Genomic DNA, 24,974 nt, shown 5'->3' with positions numbered 1-24,974 from the left:
GAAAGAAAAAAAATAAAAGGAAGGGCTTTGGCTATGGGGAGATGCTTACTGAAGCGCGGAGTGGAGACACCGACGCTGAGTCGCCCTTGGAGATAGAGAAAGCTTACAGAGGGAGAAGAAAGAGAGGAAGCATTAGGTTACGTGTTTTTTTTTTTTTTAAAAAAGCTTTTAATATATTTTTATTATTAATAGTTTAATAAAGGGACAAAGCTTTACTCTTTCCAAAATTAAAATTAAAATATTATCCCATTCACAGCCTGAGTTTGATTCGGTTTTTAATTGATAAAAATAATCACTTAAAAAAAGATCAGTTTATTATTATTATTTTTTATTTGATTCAAATAGGGTTTTTTTTCTTTCAAAATCAGTTTTTGTATCAGATTCGTAGAACACGGATATAGCAAGTCATTCAAATAGTCAGTGCTTTACATTCTTCACATGAAAGAAACTTCCTGTTTTATATCAGAGTCTGCAAACAGAGGTGACGAAGCAGTCATTCCTCTCATCAATGGAACACAGAGAGATTTCAATGGCGGATTCTCTCACTCACTCTTCATCAAGACTAGCAATTTCACAGCCCCGAGCCTCTCGGATCCTGCTTTTACCGACGCAGGAAGACGAGCGAAACCCGTGCAGAAAGACGGGAAAATTTAGCCTCGGCCCTCATGAATTGACGGAAAAGGAAAGGATTGAGACAAACTTCAAAGTTACCGTTACGAGGAGCTTTGGAGGAGCTGCTGCTGCTGATGAACCCATTCTTCATAATCTTTCATCAGTTGCTGAAGCAGCAAAGGCACCAATGAATCTATCAATGTCTGCATCACTCTGCCATTACCATTCCTTCTTCAGTACACACAAAAGAAGTTCGAGGCATGAAGGGAGATTTTGTAAAACAGACTCTCCATCTGTCACCATTTCGATCGATTCTTATACGTTTTCCACGTTCCTTTCCGGATATAAACAGTGTTTCTTCCGATTATACTAGCAGCAAGCCAGGAGGAGAAAACGGATTCTCGTGAAATTAATACGGTCTACTTACAGATTTCCCGGTAACTCCACCGCGGACACTGGAAGCATCGTGAATGGCATTGTGGAAATCTGCCAGGAACAAGAAAATCGTCATGAGTGAAAGACGACGAACTTTCTACCACAGTAATATCTGACCCAGAAGCTTATACATCTAGACAAGTTCACGGTTAAAATCATTATAGAATTATCCGTATACACGTAAAACTGATGAATTGCAAAATACCCATCAGGAGTATGTGAGATAGGAAACACAATACACGACCTCGAGGGTAAGATCTAGCTTTACGTCGACTTCCAGAAACGGATCCGGATCACCAATGCCCCATGTCATGTGATTTATCATAACAGCTACAAACAGAAAGAGAATTGAGAGATTTCATCAACTTTAGGAGCATAACAACTTGCATTGGAAAACTGCCAAACTCAACCGGTTTGATTACATTACCCGAAAAGCTGTCACTCTGGCTGTTCAAAATCTCCGAGCCTTCCAACTGTTAAGACGTTCGTTTCAAACTAAGCAGCCGTGAAGAGAAAGGGATGCCGAACTATAAGGATTCAGTTTCAGATTGATCGTTCACCTTGCAAGAAAGAAGCTCAACTGTACAAGTCTGATTCATTGGGGTGACCCTTAAGTCCACCACAGGAGCAGCTTCAAAGCTTAGAAGCTGAATTTTAGGTAACCTACATCTGCACTGCAAATCAAAGATTCACTCTCTCTCTGTCTTTTTCCTCAAGCATAAGCCTTTACATAGAACTTTCGTTTGAGATTCATATATGTTCTGTCTCCAAGCAAATCAATGAAGATCTTGAGACTTAAAATCAGACAAATAACCCAAAAAAGTCGACTTATGAACAACGTTCATGTCTTCAAGAACAGACAGTGAGAAGAGTAAACCTGTAAGTATTATCACCAAGCGAATGATAACTCTGCAAGGCATTAACGTTGAGGACAGCCTCCATGCCTGACGGGTGATTCAGAAACTCACCGAAAGCCAGTTTCTTTCCTTCATTAACATCATCTTCAAGAGGAATCGGCAGCTTAATTCTTTGTTTCTTTGAAGCAGACAGATTTGCTTTCTTGGAGCTAGAAACCGGTATTAATCTCGTCTTCTGAGCATTACCCATTTGAATTCTCTTCCTGAAACAGAGTTTTTCGCCGATCGAAACGCTAAAGTCGAGAAATTTGGGAGAAAAAGACACGGAGATCGAAGAAACAAGTACCTGGGGATGGAGGAAGAGTTGATAAAACCCGGAAAATGGCCCTCCGAAGACGATGCAACTCTCCATCCATTACCAATTCCAATATCCATCCTCCGATTTCTGTAACTCGAAGATGAAGATCTAAAAAATCAAAAGGAATACCGCAGAACCCTAATGGTCTGGATTACAACAGGAGCTGCTGTGAAGGAGCAGAACAACTCATGAATCTCGTAAACATTTTCTCGTTCATAGAAACAGCCAGAAAGTTGTCTGCCATTGAAGGAAGAATCCGGTGGACAACGTCGATCGAGCTTCCGCGTGTGTTTCTCACTCGCGAAGATTTTTGTGTCCTCGTATTCTTACAATTTTGTGTGCTTTTTGTTTTTGGATAATCCTTGAAGCTTTTGTAAGAGCCTTTGAACTCTGCAACTGAAGCAAATATCACACCAAACAAACGTATAATAATTCATCGTCACGACAATTGGATAAGAATATTTAGTATCTACTCCCCAATTCCATTTGTCTCAACAACAAAAATTTAATAAAAAAAATGTTGTCTGAGATTAGAGAACCACCAAAATTGTAAACAGCAACGCACATTAGCACATATATAACCGTACGAGTTCTTGTAGTAACCCCTTTCATCACAAAAAAAAAAAAAAACAGACTTCGACTTCGTCTTCTCAGCGAAAGTTGCCTGAAAAATCACAAATCACATTCACAATCTCTTTTTGCGCGTACTCGCTCATCCAAAACGCTGCGTTTTACGCCCAGATCATTGTCAGGTCAGCTCGAAGGTGCACTTGCAGTTGCAGCTTCTTCCTCCTTGATCTCTGCAGCGTTCACCACTGGGCTGCCGCCTTCGCTCGGGGGGCAGCCGCTATTTTCGATCCCTTCGCTTTCCGTTGCTCTCAATGAGTCCATGCCCATGACGGTCTCTGGTCGAGTAGCTGAAGCATGATAATCTTCAGAATGGTTCTTCGGCCTGTTCAGGGCCTGACAGTGAGGACAGTAGTATGTAATGTAGGGGAAGTCCTCTTTCCGGGCAAGTCCTGTTTCGTCACAAACATGTTAAAACATATGTTTTCCAAAGGTGGGAATGCAGGGTATTTGGAAAGGCGAAAAGTTCTTTTTTTTTAACAGCTCACTCACCGTTATGCATATGACAATTGCCACAGATAAGAGCATATGACTGGGTTGGATCCTCGCCCACGAGAAGAGCTGCGATTCTCGAGATCCAACTTCCGTCGTGAGCAGCGTATCCCTGAGAACTGAAGTGCTCAACCACCATCTGCTGGTTCTGGTCCGAGCCTGAAATTCTCTCGCTTGTCCCAGAATGAGGGGACTCATTGTCTGAATGATGAGCTGGAGGTGTGCTCCCAGTACTGTTGGGTCTCGTGTTAGGTTGTTTCCGATGTCTGAGCCCTCGTGATTGCATGACCTCCATGTCGTGGCTCTTGCCTACCGACGGATCGAGTTGGGATTCATCTCCTACAAATACTTTCAAGCCTGAATCTGCACCTAACTTGGATGCCAGGACTGTTGCAGCAGCTGCCTTAGCAGCCGGGTCGGGGTCATACCTCTGTATCAAAACAAAGCCGAAGTATTGATATATGTTATGGCATAAAGCTTGTTTTATTTCCCCAATCAACTGCAGCACCATGTATTGCTACCATACTTTCAAACCTACTCTTCTTGATTGTATATTGGGAATAATTTGCAGTTACCTTGAGTTAGCTGTGGCATATAATGATGAATTTGTACACTAGGTCACTAGCTCAACTTCTATAATACATAACCACCCTTTAGCCGATAAATGTGGTGGAGAATCATTTGACTAACATATTTAGCCACTAGTTTGATTGTCACAATTCACAAAGCAAGTAAAATAACTAACAGTAGCTCTATATGGTAACTACTCTGCAAACTAAACCAGAAACTCAACCAGAAACACTTGAGTCACTTGAGCGAGTGGACAATCATTCTCATTGAGAGCAGATGTCAAGGCCACAGAGACAAGATAGAAACCTAAAAGCACTCGAGTCACTTGAGCGCAGTAGACAATCATTCCCACGATGAACTTTGTTCAAGACAACTGACTTACCTGAATAAGTTGTTGTGTGGTGTAGTAATTGGTCCTCTCTTTCAGTTCGTCAATCTTGGCCTGCCTTTCTGCTCGAAGCTTTTCCAAGGTCTTCTGATCTCTGCGGTCACCTACACAATCGTTTTACACAGAGAAACCCAATTAGATAGAACACAAAACTTTAGAGAAAGGCCAAAACTTTACACAAAAGGGAGCATCCAAAAGGATTTAAAACACAAGTACTCACACATCCTTGAGAAGCTGACGATTGAGGAATAAGCAAGAGAAGACAGAGCAGGTAAAAGAAACATCGGCAAGATCCTGAAAGTCCTCATTTTCCAGTCCATGTCCTCCTTTCTGGTTGTCATGATCGCATAACCCACTGCAATAACCTGACAAGGCGCAAAACAACAGACGCTAAATCATATCATATCATTTCCACGAACTCAGTCCTCCCAAGCAGATTACAGAATGATGGGTATGAAATTCGCCATTTCAACTTCCTACTCAACTCAATCCTCTTCAGTACTAACAAAGAACAGGGTTTTATTCACTGGAACAGGATCGCTGACCTCAAAGATGATGGAGAAAACGATGAGGTTTCTAGTGAGTTTCCTCCAAGTTTGCGATCGGCGCTTCATCCGTGACAGAACCGTCGCTTCCTCCCTGGATATGTATTGAAGTCTCTTCTCGAAATCATCGCCTCTAGCCCTAAATATTCCATTCCAAAGGCGCGAAAAGAACCCCTTACGCTTCTTCTTCCCGCCTCCGCCGCCGTCTGCCGGCGTAGCGACGCCGGAATCCTTCTGCTCGCTGCTCTCAACCGCCGCACCTTCCCGCTCCTGCGCCATCTCCTCTCACCTCTCCACCACCAAAACAACAACCGCAACTATCGAAACCACTGCAAAAAAAATCAAACAACCGAATCGTCATCCATGGATCATCACAAAAGCGCGGATTTATCTCCTCCCTCGGGATCCAAGAATTGTCGTCCACTTGCCGGGTTTCCTTCTGATCTGGAATTCTCTGGAGAGGAAAAAGCTTGGGATATCGTGAAGAGCAGGACAAATGGCGAAGATGATTGGCTCTTCTCTTCTTCAATCTCTCTCTCGTTGCCTTTGCTTCGGCAGTCTGCGACAACTTTCTTCCCCTTCGAGATCCACCGTCACCCACCCTCCTTCACGTCGACCGCACGTGAGTCCCACGTGAGACCGTATCGTTCATCGACGACCAAAGCCCACACGAGGCCCAAAATAAAGCCCGTTTTTTTTTATTTCTTTTAAATTAAATAATGAATAATTATTATTCCGTGTTTTAGTTGGAGGATCCAACTTCCGAATTAATGGTTGGAATGATTAATGCACTTGTCATGGGATTTTCTTTTCCTTTGTTGGATATTTTATTTTATTTCATAGATATCCAAAGTTAAAATTCAATATTTTTTTTCATTAACAATTAAGAAACATATGAAGTTCGTGATGTTTTTATATAAAACTTCGTATCCCAAAATTTCACTCGGATTATTGTTCGATTTTAGTTCTTTTGGAACTGGTTTTCTATTAAAATATATTCTTTTTAAAATAATTTATGTTTTATATTTTTCTACTTTTTAAATGTTTAATTCGAATTGTTTGATTTGGAAAAAAATATTTTGATTATTAATAAATATTATTTAATTTCATTCGATTCCAATTTTTCAGAAAAACACATTTTTTATTAGTACAAATATAAGCTATTTTCGTACTTGTTTATATATTTATATTATATGTTTACAAGAGGCTGTTAAAATTAATTTCGTCCTTATTATAATTGTGGTTTGACAAATTTGATGCGTAAAATGGTATTTACGTGGTGAGAGTGTGCCGTACGATGGCAAGACCATTCTCTGCATTGTCATTTCATGAGCTTGGCAACAAACTGAAGGCTCTCGTATCCGAGCAACAATACTGCGAAGCTTTGAAGCTTTTCAAGCTAAAGATTCATCCTTTGGGCATTAATGGCTTCCTACCGATTCTTCCTTCCATTGTCAAAGCGTGCTCTTTTCAGCCCGATTCTCTCCTCGGTGCCCAGATTCATTCCGTGTGTCTCAAGTCAGCTTCCGATTGCGACACCGTTGTGACCAATTCTCTCATCTCAATGTACACGAAGCTGTGTAACATGGACTCTGCTCGGAAGGTGTTCGATGAAATGCCTCAAAGAGATACCATTAGCTACTGCTCCATCGTAAATTCTTATTGCCAAGGTGGGTTTTTGTCTGAAGCGTTGAAGTTGCTGAAGGAGATGTATTTTCATGGTCTTGTTCCGAAACCTGAGCTGGTCGCTGCTGTTTTGTCTCTCTGCACACGAATGGGAAGCGGCCAAACTGCAAGAATGCTCCATGCCCTTGTTCTTGTTGATGAAAGAATGCAGGGATCGATTGTCTTATCAACGGCTTTAGTTGACATGTACTTAAAGTTTCATGAGCTGAAAACAGCTTTCCATGTGTTCAATCGAATGGAGGAGAAGAATGAGGTCTCATGGACTGCCATGATTTCGAGTTGTGTTGCAGATCATAACTATGGAATGGGTATTGATTTGTTTATCGCAATGCAGAGGGAAAACGTTAGGCCCAATCACGCGACGCTATTGTCCATTCTACCAGCTTGTGTTGAGATAGGTTCTGGTTTAAGGAGACTGAAGGAGATTCATGGATTCTCTTTCCGTCAAGGGTTCAACTCAGACAATCATTTAACAACTGCCCTTATGACCGTGTACTGCAGATGCGGTAATGCAATCCTGTCTAGGTTACTTTTCGAGAGATCAAAGGTGAGAGATGTTGTAATGTGGAGCTCAATGATTGGAGGGTATGCTGAAACTGGAGACAGTGCTGAAGCTATGAATCTGTTCAGCCGGATGCGGAAAGAAGGAATCAAACCTAACTCGGTTACTCTGTTGGCTGCAGTTTCGGCTTGCACCCATTTGGCGTCATTGAACCATGCGTATGGAATCCATTGCCACATCCTGAAAAACGGCTTTAACTATGACCTTTCATTGAGCAATGCCCTCATAAATATGTACTCCAAATGTGGCGGTCTTGTATCTGCCCATAAAGTCTTTGATGAACTTGGCGTGAAAGATCTTGTGTCATGGAGCTCAATGATAAATGCATATGGTCTTCATGGCCGAGGTTCAGATGCTTTGGAACTCTTTCAAGTGATGACAGAAAGAGGAATGGAGATCGATGCAATGGCATTTCTCGCTATTTTATCAGCTTGCAACTACTCTGGCCTTATAGAAGAAGCACAGAATTTATTCATGCAGGCGGTGGAATGTAACAAGGTGCCACTCACTGTGGAACACTACGCTTGCTATGTCAATCTTCTAGGCAGGTCTGGAAAGATCGAAGATGCCTTTGAAGCCATAAAAGATATGCCCATGAAATCAAGCCCGAAAATTTGGAGTTCCCTGCTCTCAGCTTGTAAGATTCATGGCAAGCTAAATGTGGCAGGAACCATGCTTGCCAACCAGCTAATGGAATCTGAACCTGATAACCCAGCCAACTATGCATTGCTGAGCAACATTCACACTGAATCTGGTGACGCACATGGTGCAGAACAAGTGAGAAGGATAATGCAGAAACGAGGGCTGAATAAATGCTACGGATTCAGCAGAATTGAACTTTAAACAATGGAGAAACAGTAAAATGTTTTTAATGTGATCCTGTTTCTGCAATGGAGAAGCCAGGCATATTGGACATTCCTGGACATTGTACAATGCCTCTGTAAGTCCCTGTAAGTTGAAGATATCTTTCAGGCCATATGGAAACAGCCCAATAAACCTAATGCAAGCATCTGAAGGCGTCTGAATTCTACTTTCAAGTCCGAACCTAATAACTCAGCAGCTCAAACCACTGTCGTTCAGGCAGAAGCTGGTTACAGGAACAAGATATACAGCATATGGAGAACTCTGTAGCAACTGTAGAATTATAAAAGTTTTGGTTAATTCGTGTTCTGTAAATTCATATTAACACAATCATGTTACCATGTGAATATATTTGACAGTTTCTTTTTAGTCTAAGGCGTCAAAGTTAGGAAATCAAATGGAGAAAACAGAGTGTACATGCAAAACATGAACAACAAACTGCAAGTTAAAGACAGAAGTTCAACACCAGGTACAATAAGCCAAAGGACACACAACTGGTAATCACAACTAATTACGCAACATTAAAAGCTAAAGTAACTGCATGTACAGCTCTATATATGGACATATGCATCACAGTAGATCGTTAATCCAGTCTATGTCCATCATGAGGAAATTGTCTAGTTGTAGGTCTTCTACTGAGAATATAGGATCTGCAGTTGCATTGACTGGGACATAAGGTTCACTGACCATCTCAGGGATCCTCACAGATTCAGTGGGGACAGGAAGATCAGTGGTAACAGGAACTGGAACTGGAACAACTGGAACTGGAATTGGAATTGGAACATGAGATGGAACCTGAGCTGTTACCGTGAGAGTGGCAGCATGAGAAGACACAGGTGCATGTGATGAAGCATGGCTTGTTGCAATTGCCTGTATGTCCTTCCTGGACAATGGTTGAACAGAAGACCCTTCAGGGAGCTGTGGCTTCTTATCCGTTGGAAAATTGAAAACGCCTCTTTCACCCCTAATGCAGTACAGAGCGGCATCATAGGCCCGGGCTGCCTTCTCGGGAGCATCATAGGAACCCAGCCATATCCGCTTTCCAGTCCTTGGAACCCTGATTTCAGATACCCACTTTCCCCAAGCCCTCTTTCTGACACCCTTATAGCATTTAAATTTCCCATCTCTGCGAACTTCTTCAAGAGAAGAGCTCAGAAAAGGAGATTTCGGAGGAGAGGGCGGCATCATATCCATGGTAGAAGCAAAAGTTTCAGGATCTGTTTGGCTTGAAGCCTTGTAAGTAAGATAAAGATGGGTGAAAGCTGAAAATTAAGGGGGTATCAAAGAGCGAAGAGTAATGCTCGTGTTGATTGATGGAGCAGGTGGAGATGAAACGAAGAGGCACGCGATGTTATCAGCTGCACGTGGCAGCGAAGAAACTGTGGTGCTGCCAGCGTAATAGAGAGAGTAAGGGTTTCCATTTGCAGAGATCGACTAGCAAAGGTAACAGCCAATTTACTTGTCAAGCGTACGTTTCTTTAAAAAAGAGAAGTATCGAAGAAGGAAGTAAAAAGGAGGAAGAACCTACAGTTTGTTACAAATCAGATGTCCGTTTTTCCCAGCCGAGACACATGTAACATCCACTGCAGTTTATGAAGATAGAATCCGGTCAATCCAATGTGAGCTCTGAAACCAGGATTCTTCAGCGTATGATACAAAAATCCAGTAGAAAGCATGGACTTGAGACCAACATACCTTGATGAAAGCATTTTATCCATGTCCTTTTAGCAGTTACTAGATCTCTGAAACCTAACCTACTTGTTTCATTTCCATGTTCCATAGGAAGCAGGCTTTGTGGAAAAAGCATTGAAATGGTAAGATGGCCTGAAAATCAAGAAAATTAGGATCTCATGATATCATGACATTAACTAGTATATCCTAGTCACTTGATTCTTACGCTTAACTTCAACAGGTAAGGCTATGACAAAGTTACCAATGCATGATTCCACACTAGGTAGGAAGAATCTTCAGCCATTTTGAATATGAACAAATGGGCAAGAAGATGATCATAACAGCACATGGATCTTCATAAGCTATATATAGAAGAAACATCAGCCAGTTATGGAAGGCATTATAAAGAGCAAAACCATCAAGCTAAAGATTACAGCCTTGAAGTTTGATCCACCATTACTGAAGGACTCTTATCTGCCACTGCTAACTTTCTCTATAAACACATTGGCTTGGCTTTCAGTTACGGCACAAGATACTGACAGGATGCAGAACAGGGGAATTTGATGAAAAGATACGAGGTTATTCTACATTTCAGACACAACCCAGTTTCAATGTTTGCTCAAAGACGAACAAGGATCTAATTTGAAACAAGAAACCATTTCCTCTCGTTGTTTTCTTTACTACAACAATAGAAGGGATAATCGAGAAAGATGCAATCTTCGAAAGACCCAGAAACTGGATTATCAGAAAGCAGAAATCTTTAGACGTACCGAAGCTTATGCTGAAGAAATCGAAGTGGTCGTGATCCATCGCCATTACAGTTGAAGAGTTTGTACGGTAAAACCCTTTGCTCAAAAACCTCTGGGGGGTTTCGGGCTTAATAGATCGGCGGTAATTTCGCCGGGCGAAAGCCAAACATGGGCTAAAATGGTAAAACTTTAAACCTAAGTATACGGAGCTTGAGAAAAAATCAATTTTTGTAATTTCTTTTTTTAACGAAAAGCGTCGAACTTTTTCCATTTTTTCCTATTTTGGAGATCCGAAATACATAATTCTTAAAATTAATGTTAACAAAATAACTACATAGTAATATCAGATATTACTCCTTTTTATTTCTGCCTATATATTTGAGATATTTTTTTGTCAAATTTTTTACACAATTTTGTAGTATGTATTACTCCTAATATCTTTCTAAATTTTCATGAATCTTATCCACAGATCCGAAATTTATACATTGAAAACTAGCTCAATTTAAGTTATACCATATCATATGATATTTTGTCTTGAATAAATACAATTCGCAAAACATATAAAACTTAAGTACCCCCAAAGCCCAAAAAAAAGATTATACTAAGATTTTTTTTTTTTTGCCAATAACTTTTGATTCATATTTGCATAGTGAGAGGATAAAATAGAGCATTGTCTGGTCCATCTTACGCGTCCGGACATATCGCCTCACAAGCCAAGACAGAGCCTGAGCTTTCAAACTGGGGGTTGGGGGTCTCCTCTCTTGGTGATTTCCTGGGCACGACGCCCCTACTTCTCTGCTTCATCACTGCTCATCCTTCAAGTTCGTGACTCGATTTTACTGAATTCTGTGCAACTGGAGCTCTAAAGCTGTCTGATTTCAGACAAGAATGATGCATGTTCATCTGGGTTTTGCTGAAGATCCTGTTTTTGGGCTGTAAGACGTGTCCAATGATGTTGGGTTTGATACATGTCCTTGATGAGCACTTCAATTGTCTTATGCCGCTGCTTAGCATTCACCGGCCAAAACCCAGTTCTTGAATCGTCGTTCTCCTTACATCATCCTCCTGGTTTTTCCGTTCAATTACGCTGTAAAAGGAAGGGGCTTTGGAGGTTTGTCCCTAATGCCAAGAAGAACGATCATTCGGGTAGAAAAAGAAGCTGGTGGCAGAGGTTTTTCTTTGATGATGATGGGAATTGGCTTGGTTTGAGGGACGATGAAATTGTGGATGAGACATCTGATCTTGCAGGGGACGAGGAGATGACAGATGAGGAGAAATTCGAGACGTGGAAGAGACGAGCAGAGGCCATAGTGGAGATAAGGGAGAATCAGGAAGAGATGATGACTGATGTGAACAGGAGATGGGAGGATTGGATAGTGGATTCAGATGGTAATTCAGTGGAGTCATGGAGCCGTGACTCGGATGTTGAATCAGAATCTGATGAGTTGATAGGTCCTGACAGTGGCCTGGTTAAGACGGTGAGGGATATGGTTTTAGGAGTTGAAGAGGATGACATTCTATATGAAGACCGAGTTTTTCGCTATGCTTCTCTGAATTCGGTGAGTTTTGAGCTCTTGTTGATTAACCTTAACACCTTTTCATGGTGGAAATCATATGATCCATCGTTTATCGCCTCATGCGAAAGAATCTTCTGTATCCAAAAGCATCTTGGTTTTGATCTGTGCACTAAACCTGAGGGTATCCTCTGTAACTCTTTGTCAGGCGAAATTCTTGGCGGTCTTGATCATAATACCATGGGCATTAGACTTTCTGGTTCATGATTATGTCCTTATGCCCTTCTTGGACAGGTTAGTTGTCATGTGTTCTTTCTCTAATGGCTTTGTAGAAGTTATATCGTTTGTAGGACTCCAAAGGAATCTATAGTAGTACCCATTTCGAGCTCTGGCTATGGAGACCGAGATGATATTTGATTCTGCTGTTACATTCAGATATGTGAAGACAGTACCACTTGCTGCTCAGATGCTTGACGTGAGACGAAGCCAGAAACTCGAAATGGTCAAGGAAATAAACAGAGAAAAAGCAAGGTATCGGCTTGAAGTTGAGATTGGTAAATCTCCACCGCTTTCTGACGAGGACTTATGGTGGGAGATCCGGGGAAAAGCGTAAGTAAGATCAAACTCCACATTTCTAGTTTCGTTTTGGGTATCAATCCAAAATCTCGATAAAAAGTTCTAAACTTTCCCAAAATGCTGTTGACTGGTTCAACAGGTTGGAGCTGAGGGATGAGTGGAGGGTAGAGAACCGCAAAGCATTTGCCAATATATGGTCTGATACGGTGTTTGGGCTCTCGCTGTTCGTTCTTTTATATGCCAATCAGGGGAAAGTAAGTTCATGTTTTTCTGAACATCCTCAATGGGTTGTCTTGTCATATAGGTTAAGTTCGGTGACGTTCTTTTTCCTATTCGGTCGATGATGCCATCATTCTTGTCGGATTTCCTTTAGTATTTTTACCATTAGTATCTTATCTATTAACAGTTTCTTTGTTTCTTTTCCTTTCTTCATGGACTTTTCAGGTAGCTTTGTTAAAGTTTACCGGTTATAAGATCCTAAACAACATTTCAGACACTGGGAAGGCGTTTCTGATCATCCTTATCACCGACATTTTCTTAGGGTAATTCTCTATCACTCATATTCTTTACCGACAAATCTGTAACAAAGGGATTAACCACAATTTTCATCGTTCTTCTTCTCGGGTTTTGAAGGTACCATTCAGAATCAGGTTGGCAGACATTGTTAGAGATAATGGTGGAACATTACGGGATTGAGGTCGACCAGTCTGTTCTTACCATTTTTATCTGCTTCGTTCCCGTTGTCATCGATGCCTGCGTTAAGCTTTGGGTACCGTCTTTCCTTCCTTATCCTCGTCTTCTTCCATGGCTGACAAAACCAGGGAAAAAACAGTGCTTTCCCTTAATTGTTTGCTCTTCCTGTCTTAACTCTGTTCCGTTGTTTTTGATGGTTAATCTCTTTTGGCAGCTGTTTAAGTTCCTCCCGAGGTTATCTCCGAGAGTTTCGAGCATATTCAGCGAGATGAAGCGTCACTAGCAGAGGTCGATTTACCTCGTTTGATATTCGTTTTTTCCGCCATTGATGCCTGCTTCGAGCTCTGTACTCTTTTAACTCACTATCATTCTTCTGATTTCTTACATATAGATCCAAAACTAAGCCTCTGGTGCATGTGTTTTTGGTATTTGCAGATTGTGTCTGAATTTGAAAATATATATATATGCTATTGATCTTTTTTTTCTGTTTATGATTGATTAGATTATACAAATCTATAAAGTTTTTCCCGAAATGTCATCCCACCAGAGGTGGAAAATATCATCAAAGCATGAACACACACACACACACAATACATATATACATATATATATATATATATATATATATATATATATAGTCTTCCATTTGTCACGATACCCCCATCGTATTCGCACCGGTCCCAAAAGTCTTGAGAAGCTTCTGCATATCGCCGCTCTCGAGCATTTCCGAGCTCCTGAGTCGGATTTCCTAAGCGAAAATGGCTTCAAGCCCTTGAACGTTTTGCACCAGTCTTCAACGTCATACGAACCCGAAACCACGGAACTCGCCATTGAAGAGTAGTCCTGAACGTTGCAGGGCAATGCAGGTAACTGATAGACAGATGTGTAACTATTCGCAGTTCGATGAGATTGCAGTGTTTCTTGTATACTGCATAACCAACGCAAATTTCAGAAAAAACCGATGCGAAAAACTCTTACGAATACCATTCTCCTCTATGATCTTTCACGGCAAAAGGCTCGGTCTTAGCTTCACAGATGCGAAAACCATCACAATACCCGAACGCAACCTTAACACCGAGTCTGAACTTTCTGCTTCTGATCCAGCTTGAGTTATTGGTTCAAGTTAGCTCTCCGAGAGTTCTGACACCTCCTTTTGGCGTCAGTTGCATTTCGCCGGACAAGATTTGGCGTTTCCCTTCGCGTTCTCTCACTTGGAAGCTCTCGAAACGCTCTCTCGTCCAATCCTCGTCTTTGAAATCTCCTTTCAGCATGACGATATCCAGCCTGGCCGGTGATTCTTCCCCTGTATGAACCACGTTTCCCGTGTTTGCATCTATCAGAACGACGTGAATGGTCGAGCCTTGATCTCCCTCGGCTTTCCCACCCGTGAACAGATCACAGGTGAGGAGGCATCTGCGTCCCGAAGCAAAGCCACAGCTTTCTTCCATCCGGGCCTCAGATCTTCTTCGGTTCTCAAGAACTGAAAAAACGTGTCATTAGACCAGAAAACTCGAATGAATTCAAGCTAAAGGTGTTAAAACGGAGGGATACCTTGAGGTTAATGTTGCATTCCCCGACGGAGATAAAGCTCGTTCCACCTCCTCGCTGACCTGTTTGTTTCCCGAGAATCCACAAGAGTTTACAACTCAGATTCTGTCACAAAGATTTGAACTTAAAAGAAGAGTAATACCACGTATCAGAGATGGAGCAGAAACTTCAAGATAAAAGAAGAAGAATACAGAGGCTCACAATTCGTCGAAACAATGGCTCCAGAGATGAACTTAGCCTCTGAAGGCCATCTACCTTGACAGCTTCCACAATGGCACTGTAATTTCAAAAATTTTAACGAACTCGAAAGGGTAATCAAGAATGAATCTCCGCTCCTTCAGATTCTGAGATCGTATGATATGTGGAACCCGATACGTTATTCGCAGTGTCTGCAAATCATCCAAGGAACGATCAGATTAGAAGTCCTTGAAGGTCTCAACGCATTTGAAATTCAAATCCAAACTAACATCCAAACCTATAGGCCAGAAAAAACAACCCACCTCCTACTCAGACGATTGCCATCGCAGGAAGCAAGGTCCCATTATCAAAGAGAATCCAAAAACTCTTTGTCCAACCTACCGTCACATAGCATATCTACCACAATCTTTGTCGTTGACACATCTGCAGAGAACCCGCATCTCTTCTTTTCTTTTATAAGTTTGATACCCATTAACGTGTACCCGTGTTTTAGATAACCCTGGATCATTGCGTTGTACGTACGATAATTCGGCAAACAACCAGTCTCTTTCATCTCACTAAATAACTTCTCGACTTCACCAAATAAACCTCTCCAACATAGTCCCGAAATCATCGTATTATATGTTATCACATCTGGTTCCACCCCTTTATCCGAAAGCAAATTAAACAACTGCAATCCTTCATCAATCTTTTCCGCCTTACACATGCCATGAATGATAATATTGTGTACAACTACATCAAGGCTCATCCCATTCTTTTCCATCTTGTTGCATAATTCCATTGCTTCTTCCAATTTTCCATTTTTACACAGCCCATCAAGCAAAATCTTGTGAGTTATTAGATCAGGATGTGGACCGCGACGCTGCATCTCGAAGAAAAGCGTCTGGGCGGCATCAAGGTTGCCTGCCTGGCAAGATCCTTGAATGAGAGAATTGTAAATTATGTTATTAGCAACCACCCCTCTTTGAAACATCTCACTAAAGAGCTCGAGACCCTCATCAACCCTACCAGATTTGCAGTATCCATTTATGAGAGCACCAAACGTCACTACATCTGGAAAACATTCCTTGGTAACCATAGAATCAAACATTTGTCTTGCTTCAACAAGGCGATTCTGCATGCAAAATCCGTCAATCAGTGAATTATAAGTGATCGAATTCGGAACCAAACCTCTTTCGAGCATTTGTTCGTATAGTTCTTCAGCCTCTAGAAACATCCTCTCTTTAATGAATTTATTGATTAATCCGTTGAAAGTAACAATATTGGGCATGATTTTCTGTTTGATCATACCCTTCAATAATTGTGAGGCGTTGTTCCATCTGCCTGAACTACAGAGGCCGTTTATCAAAGCGCTATACGTAATAACATTCGATACAACTCCTCGACCATTCATGTTACTGAAAATTCCCAATGCATCGTCTATGTTCCCAGATTTGCAAAGACAATCGATAATCGTATTATATGTTACGACATCGACCATCGTGCACCTTTCCTCCATCTTCTTGATCAAATCCAAAGCTAAAGCAGAATCCCCTAGCTTGCAAATCCCATTCAAAATGGTGTTATATGTAAAAGTATCGGGGTGACAGCCTTTCTCTACCATCCGCTCAGTCAAAGTTACTGCCTCGTGAATTCTACCCTTGAGACAAAGTCCGTTGACGACAGTGTTAAATGTTACGACGTTAGGTTGAAGTTCTGCATCCACCATTCGCGCCATCAAGTCTAAAGCTACGGAAATTTCACCTAGGATGCAGAACCCATTGATTAGTGTACTGAATATGACAACATCAGACACGTAACCCAACTTTATGATCTTTCCAAAAACGGAAAATCCTAAGACCGCTTGACGTGAGCGACAGAAACAGTTTATCAGAATGGTCAAAGTGTACAGATCGTGTGAAACCCCGACCAATTCCATTGATTTGCAAAGCGAAATCACAACATCATACCGTTTCATCTTGGCGATGGCACTCAATAACTTATTGAAATCGATAATAGAAGGGAGGGGGCAAGACCGAACCATCTGATGGAACAAAACAACAGCTTGATCGACATTACTATCAGCAAACCCACATCTCAATCTCTCTCTGAACGACATATCGCTGTCTCTAACGCCAGAATAAGCCAATCTCCGACAACATAAAGCAGAGGAACAGCGTAAGACTGTGTCAGGAATACCTCTGAGAGAGAGAGGAGTACGAATGAAACATGATAAAGAAGACAATGCAACGGCAGCCACTCTCCGAACCGCCGGCGACATCGTGATGTTGAGGAACGAACAGTGAGAAACCTAGAACAGATTTAAGGAAAGAGGAAGTTTGTTAGTGTGCCAAAATACGGGAAATGGCAAATCTGCTTTGCTTCTTATACGAACCCTAGAACGAACGGTGAGAAGACGGAAGCCCAAACCGTTTGGAGTTAAAGGCCGAAGGAAATGGGCCGAAGATTTTATAAGTTAAGTTAAATTTAAATTTGAATGATTATAAATATTCAATTAAGGTTGCAAAGTTGCTTTTTTTTTGGTTTAATGTGAGTTCAGTTAAGTTAAATTTAAATTTGAATGATTATAAATATTCAATTAAGGTTGCAAAGTTGCTTTTTTTTTGGTTTAATGTGAGTTCAGTAAAGTTAAATTTAAATTTGAATGATTATAAATATTCAATTAAGGTTGCAAAGTTGCTTTTTTTTTTGTTTAATGTGAGTATATTAGATCTCCAAAAAAATACATTTCATTAAGCAACAAAAATTACAAAAACTTGGATTCCCGTGTAAGTGGGCAAAATGAATTTACGTCAAATATATCGTGCCGTCTAACGAAGGTCTTCCGTCAAGTAGTACCAATCCTCGAGTAAACATTTTTTTGTGTGAGTTGGTGCCCAACTGAACTGACAATAATAGAGTACGCATCCGTCGGTCTAGCTTAATCCGTGTATCGTGGATTAATCTCGCATTTTCCTTGAATATGCGATCGTTCCTTTCTTTCCAAATTAGATCCACCATAAGGTGATTATATATAAGGTCTTAGCCAGAAGACCTCTACTTCTATTTGTGGCACTACCGTTTTGGCGCTGCCAGTTTGGGACTTGTCTCAAATCTGACGGAAGAGAGTCCCAAAAACGTTCAGCAAAGTGATTCCATATGGCAAGGCTGTAAGGACAATCAAAAAAGAAGAGGTGGGAGTGGCTTTCCGGGGTTAAACCACAAAGATAACAAGTTGTGACAAGTTGAATCCCCCATCGGTGCAAACGGTCAATCGTTGGTAGGCGTTGCAGCTTGACTTGCCACATAAGAAGGGACGTTATCGTGTCGTGACAGGCAGCCAAACCTCGGAGAACCAATCAACCTGCGTAGAAGAAGGTCGTATCAACTTCCATGTTTGACTCGAAGAGAACCATGGTCGAAATTCTCCATTAGCATGCTTCCAGAGGTGGTGTCTGATCCTTCTGAGTCGCTAGGGGGCTCAATTGCTACTATTGTGGTTTGAATCTGCTGAATAACGTCAGAACGTGCTCCCGGAAACGACCAAGTAGCCCCTGCAGCGGCCTGAGCAACTGTGGCTTCTCGGGGAATTCGGAGCATGCGAGGGCATGTCTCACCGGCTAGAGAAATAAATGGGCCAGCCCCTGTCCAATTATTGAACCAGAACCTCGTGGTTCTACCATCACCAATTTGCTTTTTCATAAAGTCCTTGGCGTCTCCCCTGATGTTGATGAGTTTCCGGAGAATCCAAGAGAACCAATTTGTAGGTTTGCAGCTCCAATAACAAGTCGCCTTAGGGTATCCACTGTAACTCTTTGTCAGGCGAAATTCTTGGCGGTCGTGATCATAATACCATGGGCATTAGACTTTCTAGTTCATGATTATGTCCTTATGCCCTTCGTGGAAAGGTTAGTTGTCATGTATTCTTTCTCTAATAGCATTGTAGAAGTTATATCGTTTGTAGAACTCCAAAGGAATCCATAGTAGTACCCATTTCGAGCTCTGGCTATGGAGACCGAGATGATATTTGATTCTGCTGTTACATTCAGATATGTGAAGACAGTACCACTTGCTGCTCAGATGCTCGACGTGAGAAGAAGCCAGAAACTCGAAATGGTCAAGGAAATAAAGAGAGAAAAAGCAAGGTATCGGCTTGAAGTTGAGATTGGTAAATCTCCACCGCTTTCTGACGAGGACTTATGGTGGGAGATCCGGGGAAAAGCGTAAGTAAGATCAAACTCCACATTTCTAGTTTCGTTTTGGGTATCAATCCAAAATCTCGATAAAAAGTTCTAAACTTTCCCAAAGGTCTAAACTTTCCCAAAATGCTGTTGACTGGTTCAACAGGTTGGAGCTGAGGGATGAGTGGAGGGTAGAGAACCGGAAAGCATTTGCCAATATATGGTCTGATACGGTGTTTGAGCTCTCGCTGTTTGTTCTTTTATATGCCAATCAGGGGAAAGTAAGTTCATGTTTTTCTGAACATCCTCAATGGGTTGTCTTGTCTTATAGGTTAAGTTCGGTTACATTCTTGTTTCCTATTCGGTCGATGATGCCATCTTTCTTGCCGGGTTTCCTTTAGTATCTTAACCACTAGTATCTTTTCTATCAACAGTTTCTTTGTTTTTTTATTCTTTCTTCATGGACTTTTCAGGTAGCTTTGTTGAAGTTTACGGGTTATAAGATCCTAAACAACATTTCAGACACCGGGAAGGCGTTTCTGATCATCCTTATCACCGACATTTTCTTAGGGTAATTCTCTGTGATTTGTATTCTTTACCGGAAAACCTGTAACAAAGAGATTAACATCAATTTTCATCGTTCTTCTTCTCGGGTTTTGAAGGTGCCATTCAGAATCAGGTTGGCAGACATTGTTAGAGATAATGGTGGAGCATTACGGGATTGAGGTCGACCAGTCTGTTCTTACCATTTTTATCTGCTTCGTTCCTGTTGTCATCGATGCCTGCGTTAAGCTTTGGGTACTGTCTTTCCTTCCTTTCTTCCATGGCTGACAAAACCAGGGAAAAAACAGTGCTTTCCCTTAATTGTTTGCTCTTCCTGTCTTAACTCTGTTCCGTTGTTTTTGATGGTTAATCTCTTTTGGCAGCTGTTTAAGTTCCTCCCGAGGTTATCTCCGAGAGTTTCGAGCATATTCAGCGAGATGAAGCGTCACTAGCAGAGGTCGATTTACCTCGTTTGATATTCGTTTTTTCCGCCATTGATGCCCGCTTCGAGCTCTGTACTCTTTTAACTCACACTATCATTCTTCTGATTTCTTACATATAGATCCAAAACTAAGCCTCTGGTGCATGTGTTTTTGGTATTTGCAGATTGTGTCTGAATTTGAATATATATATATATATATGGTATTGTTCCTTTTTTCTGTTTATGATTGATTAGATTATACAAATCTATAAAGTTTTTCCCGAAATGTCATCCCACCAGAGGTGGAAAATAATAAATATCATCAAAACATGAACAACACACAAACACAATACATACATACATATATATATATAGTCTTCCACAGCTTTTGATCCGCCATTAACGACCTCTCAGTTCCTCTGTTTCGGTTTCTCAGTCAATCTCCACTAGCTGAGGCCTTCTCTCTGCAGCTTTCTTCCGTACGAAGATTCCCCATCTCAACGGACCGGTCCAATCACCGCCTTTCCCGAACCTCTACCGCTTTATCTCCCGTACCCATTATTGATCTGAGCCTTGTAAGGGATGGCGCTGTAACTGTAACAAGACGTCCGTACGACCCAACCCATTTGTCACGATACCCCCATCGTGTTCGCACCGGTCCCAAAAGTCTTGAGAAGCTTCTGCATATCGTCGCTCTCGAGCATTTCCGAGCTCCTGAGTCGGATTTCCTAAGCGAAAACGGCTTCAAGCCCTTGCCCGGCTCTCGTTTTGCACCAGTCTTCAACGTCATACGAACCCGAAACCACGGAACTCGCCATTGAAGAGTAGTCCTGAACGTTGCAGGGCAATGCAGGTAACTGATAGACAGATGTGTAACTATTCGCAGTTCGATGAGATTGCAGTGTTTCTTGTATACTGCATAACCAACGCAAATTTCAGAAAAAACCGATGCGAAAAACTCTTACGAATACCATTCTCCTCTATGATCTTTCACGGCAAAAGGCTCGGTCTTAGCTTCACAGATGCGAAAACCATCACAATACCCGAACGCAACCTTAACACCGAGTCTGAACTTTCTGCTTCTGATCCAGCTTGAGTTATTGGTTCAAGTTAGCTCTCCGAGAGTTCTGACACCTCCTTTTGGCGTCAGTTGCATTTTGCCGGACAAGATTTGGCGTTTCCCTTCGCGTTCTCTCACTTGGAAGCTCTCGAAACGCTCTCTCGTCCAATCCTCGTCTTTGAAATCTCCTTTCAGCATGAAAGAAGAGTAATACCACGTATCAGAGACGGAGCAGAAACTTCAAGATAAAAGAAGAAGAATACAGAGGCTCACAATTCGTCGAAACAATGGCTCCAGAGATGAACTTAGCCTCTGAAGGCCATCTACCTTGACAGCTTCCACAATGGCACTGTAATTTCAAAAATTTTAACGAACTCGAAAGGGTAATCAAGAATGAATCTCCGCTCCTTCAGATTCTGAGATCGTATGATATGTGGAACCCGATACGTTATTCGCAGAAAACACTTGCATTTTCATTCATATAACAGTGAAGTGTATCAAAACCGATGTCCAGCTTTGTGAACTGGAAAGCCAAGAAGTCTGTAATGAAAGTGGAAGTTAGTTGCCTTGCCAGAGCAAGCAATTTCTGTATCCTCTTGACCGAATCCATAGCTTCTCTTGTCCGTGGAACTTTCCATTCGAGAGAATTTTTTTGGATCTATGTGACCAGAGAATCGAATTTTATTACACTTAAAAAAAAAACCCACATGTCCACAGCAAAGGAAGCTTCAAACTTTTTCACAGCCCACATGGATACGAGGAAGACACTGAAGCAAGATCAGTTCTTTAATGGTGGATCTGAAGAATTCTGTTGCAAGAAATAGTATTTTGATGTGTGACGTTGTCAGGGTTTTAGATAATTCAAGAGAGAGAGAAAAAAAAAAAGGAACACTGCTGTGTAAGAAAGAGAGACCAAGAGAAACCAATCTTCAGATCTGTGAATCGATCGGGTATCCAAAATTTCGGATATCGGTGCATATCATAAAGTTTTGATTTTATCAATGTCATTATCAAGAAGAATAAACGAACAAAAAAAAAATGCCTCTTCATGAGATGAAACAAAGTGAGAAACCCATCTTCTACTAATATCAAACATGAAAAGGTTTAGTGAAGAAAAAAGAAAGGAGCATCACAGTTCTCTGTCTCTTACCCTTTTTTTTCTGCAATTGGCAGTGAACGTTTTGTTCCTAGTCGACGTCTTTCTTATTCGATTTCCCTTCACATAACATGGAGCCAATTGCTTTCCCCTTCTTCGCGTACAGGACAGATGCAATCAAGGCAATGGGAACTCCTGTTGAACAAGAAAATAACATAAACAAAGATGTAATTCCTACTTAGTTTATGCAAATAATGCTGAAAGATCTTTGTTTCAGTTAACGATGTTTTAAGTGTCGAAACCGATGTTCCATGTGACTGAGTGCACTAATCGGCAAACTTATGACACCTTTCCTCAACAACAAAAAAACAACCCTATTCTCAGATTGTATCGAGTTTGTATACCACTTTCTGATTTTGATTATATGATATAGAAAGACAAATAGTATTTGTAAGACAGGGAGAGTGTACCTATAAAGATTAGGCCAGGAAGTGACAGAGCTCCCGCAAAATTCGAGAGTAACAACAGCAGTACCGCCTATTTCATCAGAAACACAAACTGATTGTTATCCTTTCAAAGACGTTTCTGCTTCAACCTGGGATTGGAAAGACCGAATGAGAAAACAAGACGTTTCAAAGGAAAAATACCGTGAGAAAGAAGATCAATGGTGAGGTCACTGACACTGAAGAGGCTTCTCGGTTGAGATGATTCTCGGCTTTCAAATGTGAGAACGAGCCTATCGTCCTCTTGATACTTTCCTGCAGTATCATCGAGTCATGTATTTTGAAAGAAAAAAACACGGTAGAAACAGCAAGTATACATCTGTTTCAAATGAAAGGTTATATAACCTGAAGTGGCACAATAGGTGTGTAGCCAAGTCTATCCTTAGCCTTCGAGCAATCGAATGTTCTGGTGAGAGAGAGCAGCCTAACTCTCGAGGGTGTTAGTTGCGGTACTTTCATCCCGAGTGGGCCGAACAACTTATATGTCAGTTCTACCAGACGTGCTATCGGCACTATGAAAAATGCAGGGATCTTTATTCTCGGCCTGCAAAAGCACAACCATTCAGGAAGAACGGTAAAGCGGTTTCTGGATTTAGGACATGTTGAGAAACGGTTTCCCTCGCAGATAAATGCCGATAAGTAAAACATTACAAAAGAAAAGGGAAGAGACAATACCTCTCATAACCAAGTCCTTCAAGAATCTGTGACATAAACTCCCAAAATTTAATAGGCTCCATGTTGGTAATGAAATATGCCTGTGCGACCATGGAATTTACGACGACATCATGAGTAATTTACCATTTCCAAACACTGTCTTCTCTATAACCGAGTGAACGAGTAAAATGGTGAGGCCCGAACATAAAAATAGTCCTTGCACGCAATAGAAGTACAACTGCACCAAAACACCACATATCCTTATACAGCTATGACAAAAAATCAACCGAGACAAAGTACCTGGCCAGCAGCTTTCTCAGAAACTTCCCCTCCCGAAGCTAGAGCTCGTTCAGCACAGACATGGGCATGTGCAACGTTTTCAACATAAGTGACATCGTAAAGATTGTTCCCATCGCCAATAATGAACTGCACATTTGAGAAGCAGAAAATGATTGTACTGACAGAAGCTACCTGTCTGAAAAGCATTGTTCATTTAAGCGTGCATGGTGGAATAAAAAATTCAAGATCAATCAATGGAAGCGACGAGAGAATGATGCGGTCCAACCTTGGATTTTCCAGCCTTGGCAGCAGAAACGAGTGATGGAACCATTAATCTATCACCAGGACCAAATATCGTGCTAGGACGTATGCAACACGTGAGAAGTCCATTACTGCCATTGGACTTCAGCACCAGCGCCTCTCCTTCAGCTTTAGTTGCTGAATATGAATCATTATGCTGAAAAAAACGAAGAACTTAACTCACCAAATCTACGCCATTTGGATGAATAAACAAGTTTAACATTCCCAACTTGTCTTCAATAGAATGTGTCACATACAAAAGATCTATGGGGTAATCCTGCATTGTTGAGGCATAACAACGAGAAGTTAAAGATTAATGGCTGAGTAATGGACGGAAACCGAGCCTGATACCTTAGACGGATACGGCACTGATTCATTGGCATTCAAAATTTCATGGACCCCATCAAACACAACGCTCGGAGAGCTCGTATAGATAAGCCTCTTTACTCCGAGCTCAACGCAAGTATCGATTACATTCTTCGTCCCTGCAGATAAGGCATTCATTCACACAGATTCGTAAAAACAAGAATTTCGATTTCGAAGAAAGTGGAAAAAATCAGGGTTTACAGGATCCGACCTTGCACATTAACAGAGTACTGAAGCTGGTGCTTGTTGACTGACGAATCTGGAGCCGCCATGTGAAACACAACTTCTGCTCCCTCGCAAGCTGTTTCAGGATCAATCGAGATCCTATTGATCAAATCGCATTTACACAAAACATGAACAAAGTCATAACGAACAAGTTCATAGCAAAGAACCTCTGAACACTTGAGCTTTGTCGCGGAGATCGACGGTGACATACTGAACCCGACCGGATCTCAAGGCTTCGCCGAGAACTCCGGCCTCTTCATGAGGCTCGAGCTTTATGGCCGGAGCTAAATCGGCGATCCTGACTTGGAAGATCTCACGGCGCAAGAGCATCTCCACCAGATGCCTCGCCGCGAATCCTCGCCGCCGCCGCCGCCGTCATGTCTCCGACAAGAACTCAACGACGGGCAACACTAACAGAAGACCTT

At 41.5% G+C, this 24,974-nt stretch overlaps 9 protein-coding genes across 20 annotated transcripts; 3 read left to right on the top strand and 6 right to left on the bottom strand.

Moving 5' to 3' along the window:
- Positions 1-394: 394 nt before the first annotated feature.
- On the bottom strand, positions 395-2,651 carry LOC104803576. Its single transcript, XM_010527536.1, has 8 exons — positions 2,251-2,651; positions 1,925-2,167; positions 1,608-1,716; positions 1,475-1,520; positions 1,292-1,377; positions 1,040-1,098; positions 712-825; positions 395-598 (listed from the first exon to the last, which is right to left on the bottom strand). Exons 1-7 carry the CDS (start codon positions 2,337-2,339, stop codon positions 714-716), a joined length of 744 nt encoding a protein of 247 aa, XP_010525838.1. The 5' UTR covers positions 2,340-2,651; the 3' UTR covers positions 395-598; positions 712-713.
- A 96-nt stretch (positions 2,652-2,747) lies between these two features.
- LOC104803575 (uncharacterized protein At2g24330) lies at positions 2,748-5,476 on the bottom strand. The gene is made up of 6 exons (XM_010527534.2): positions 5,313-5,476; positions 4,885-5,213; positions 4,560-4,704; positions 4,334-4,443; positions 3,382-3,811; positions 2,748-3,281 (listed from the first exon to the last, which is right to left on the bottom strand). The coding sequence occupies exons 2-6, from the start codon at positions 5,161-5,163 to the stop codon at positions 3,016-3,018; spliced, it is 1,230 nt and encodes a 409-aa protein (XP_010525836.1). The 5' UTR covers positions 5,164-5,213; positions 5,313-5,476; the 3' UTR covers positions 2,748-3,015.
- Positions 5,477-6,113: 637 nt separating this feature from the next.
- On the top strand, positions 6,114-8,344 carry LOC104803574 (pentatricopeptide repeat-containing protein At4g31070, mitochondrial). The gene has a single exon (XM_010527533.2). The coding sequence runs from the start codon at positions 6,182-6,184 to the stop codon at positions 7,973-7,975; it is 1,794 nt and encodes a 597-aa protein (XP_010525835.1). The 5' UTR covers positions 6,114-6,181; the 3' UTR covers positions 7,976-8,344.
- Positions 8,345-8,411: 67 nt separating this feature from the next.
- LOC104803573 (ethylene-responsive transcription factor ERF015) lies at positions 8,412-10,602 on the bottom strand. 7 transcript variants are annotated; one of them, XM_010527532.1, is made up of 4 exons: positions 10,435-10,602; positions 9,689-9,817; positions 9,522-9,576; positions 9,197-9,380 (listed from the first exon to the last, which is right to left on the bottom strand). In XM_010527532.1, exons 1-4 carry the CDS (start codon positions 10,478-10,480, stop codon positions 9,263-9,265), a joined length of 348 nt encoding a protein of 115 aa, XP_010525834.1. In that variant the 5' UTR covers positions 10,481-10,602; the 3' UTR covers positions 9,197-9,262. The 7 variants fall into 7 exon arrangements, with proteins under 7 accessions (XP_010525827.1, XP_010525832.1, XP_010525830.1 ...); XM_010527525.2 differs by having other exon boundaries at positions 8,412-9,427; positions 9,689-10,583; XM_010527530.2 differs by having other exon boundaries at positions 8,412-9,380; positions 9,689-10,583.
- A 482-nt stretch (positions 10,603-11,084) lies between these two features.
- On the top strand, positions 11,085-13,546 carry LOC104803572 (chloroplast envelope membrane protein-like). The gene is made up of 7 exons (XM_010527523.2): positions 11,085-11,972; positions 12,136-12,221; positions 12,363-12,536; positions 12,643-12,757; positions 12,948-13,045; positions 13,137-13,272; positions 13,411-13,546. Exons 1-7 carry the CDS (start codon positions 11,382-11,384, stop codon positions 13,477-13,479), a joined length of 1,269 nt encoding a protein of 422 aa, XP_010525825.1. The 5' UTR covers positions 11,085-11,381; the 3' UTR covers positions 13,480-13,546.
- A 270-nt stretch (positions 13,547-13,816) lies between these two features.
- LOC104803570 (pentatricopeptide repeat-containing protein At3g22470, mitochondrial-like) lies at positions 13,817-17,259 on the bottom strand. 5 transcript variants are annotated; one of them, XM_010527519.1, is made up of 5 exons: positions 15,951-17,259; positions 15,245-15,860; positions 14,946-15,133; positions 14,748-14,806; positions 13,817-14,676 (listed from the first exon to the last, which is right to left on the bottom strand). In XM_010527519.1, exons 1-2 carry the CDS (start codon positions 17,200-17,202, stop codon positions 15,289-15,291), a joined length of 1,824 nt encoding a protein of 607 aa, XP_010525821.1. In that variant the 5' UTR covers positions 17,203-17,259; the 3' UTR covers positions 13,817-14,676; positions 14,748-14,806; positions 14,946-15,133; positions 15,245-15,288. The 5 variants fall into 5 exon arrangements, with proteins under 5 accessions (XP_010525821.1, XP_010525822.1, XP_010525817.1 ...); XM_010527520.1 differs by having other exon boundaries at positions 15,245-16,685; positions 17,121-17,259; XM_010527515.1 differs by having other exon boundaries at positions 15,245-17,259.
- Positions 17,260-18,929: 1,670 nt separating this feature from the next.
- LOC104804495 (chloroplast envelope membrane protein-like) lies at positions 18,930-20,271 on the top strand. The gene is made up of 5 exons (XM_010528808.1): positions 18,930-19,144; positions 19,269-19,383; positions 19,576-19,673; positions 19,765-19,900; positions 20,029-20,271. Exons 1-5 carry the CDS (start codon positions 18,930-18,932, stop codon positions 20,095-20,097), a joined length of 633 nt encoding a protein of 210 aa, XP_010527110.1. The 3' UTR covers positions 20,098-20,271.
- Positions 20,272-20,297: 26 nt separating this feature from the next.
- LOC104804494 (calmodulin-binding protein 60 E) lies at positions 20,298-21,972 on the bottom strand. Its single transcript, XM_010528807.1, is given in 4 exon segments — positions 20,298-20,575; positions 20,578-20,654; positions 20,700-21,314; positions 21,400-21,972. Coding segments are annotated over 3 exon segments (339 nt in total). The 5' UTR covers positions 20,885-21,314; positions 21,400-21,972; the 3' UTR covers positions 20,298-20,498.
- A 215-nt stretch (positions 21,973-22,187) lies between these two features.
- Positions 22,188-24,917, bottom strand: LOC104803571 (3beta-hydroxysteroid-dehydrogenase/decarboxylase-like). 2 transcript variants are annotated; one of them, XM_010527521.1, is made up of 10 exons: positions 24,717-24,917; positions 24,536-24,625; positions 24,310-24,443; positions 23,945-24,115; positions 23,680-23,805; positions 23,401-23,480; positions 23,071-23,269; positions 22,870-22,980; positions 22,693-22,759; positions 22,188-22,417 (listed from the first exon to the last, which is right to left on the bottom strand). In XM_010527521.1, the coding sequence occupies exons 1-10, from the start codon at positions 24,877-24,879 to the stop codon at positions 22,314-22,316; spliced, it is 1,245 nt and encodes a 414-aa protein (XP_010525823.1). In that variant the 5' UTR covers positions 24,880-24,917; the 3' UTR covers positions 22,188-22,313. The 2 variants fall into 2 exon arrangements, with proteins under 2 accessions (XP_010525823.1, XP_010525824.1); XM_010527522.1 differs by lacking the exon at positions 22,188-22,417 and having other exon boundaries at positions 22,727-22,817; positions 22,904-22,980.
- Positions 24,918-24,974: the final 57 nt, after the last annotated feature.

Source organism: Tarenaya hassleriana, unplaced genomic scaffold (assembly GCF_000463585.1).
Source record: "Tarenaya hassleriana unplaced genomic scaffold, ASM46358v1 Cleome9, whole genome shotgun sequence".
NCBI lineage: Eukaryota > Viridiplantae > Streptophyta > Magnoliopsida > Brassicales > Cleomaceae > Tarenaya > Tarenaya hassleriana.
The sequence above is the reverse complement of the archived record's forward strand: the minus strand, read 5'-3'. Positions and strand labels throughout refer to the sequence as shown.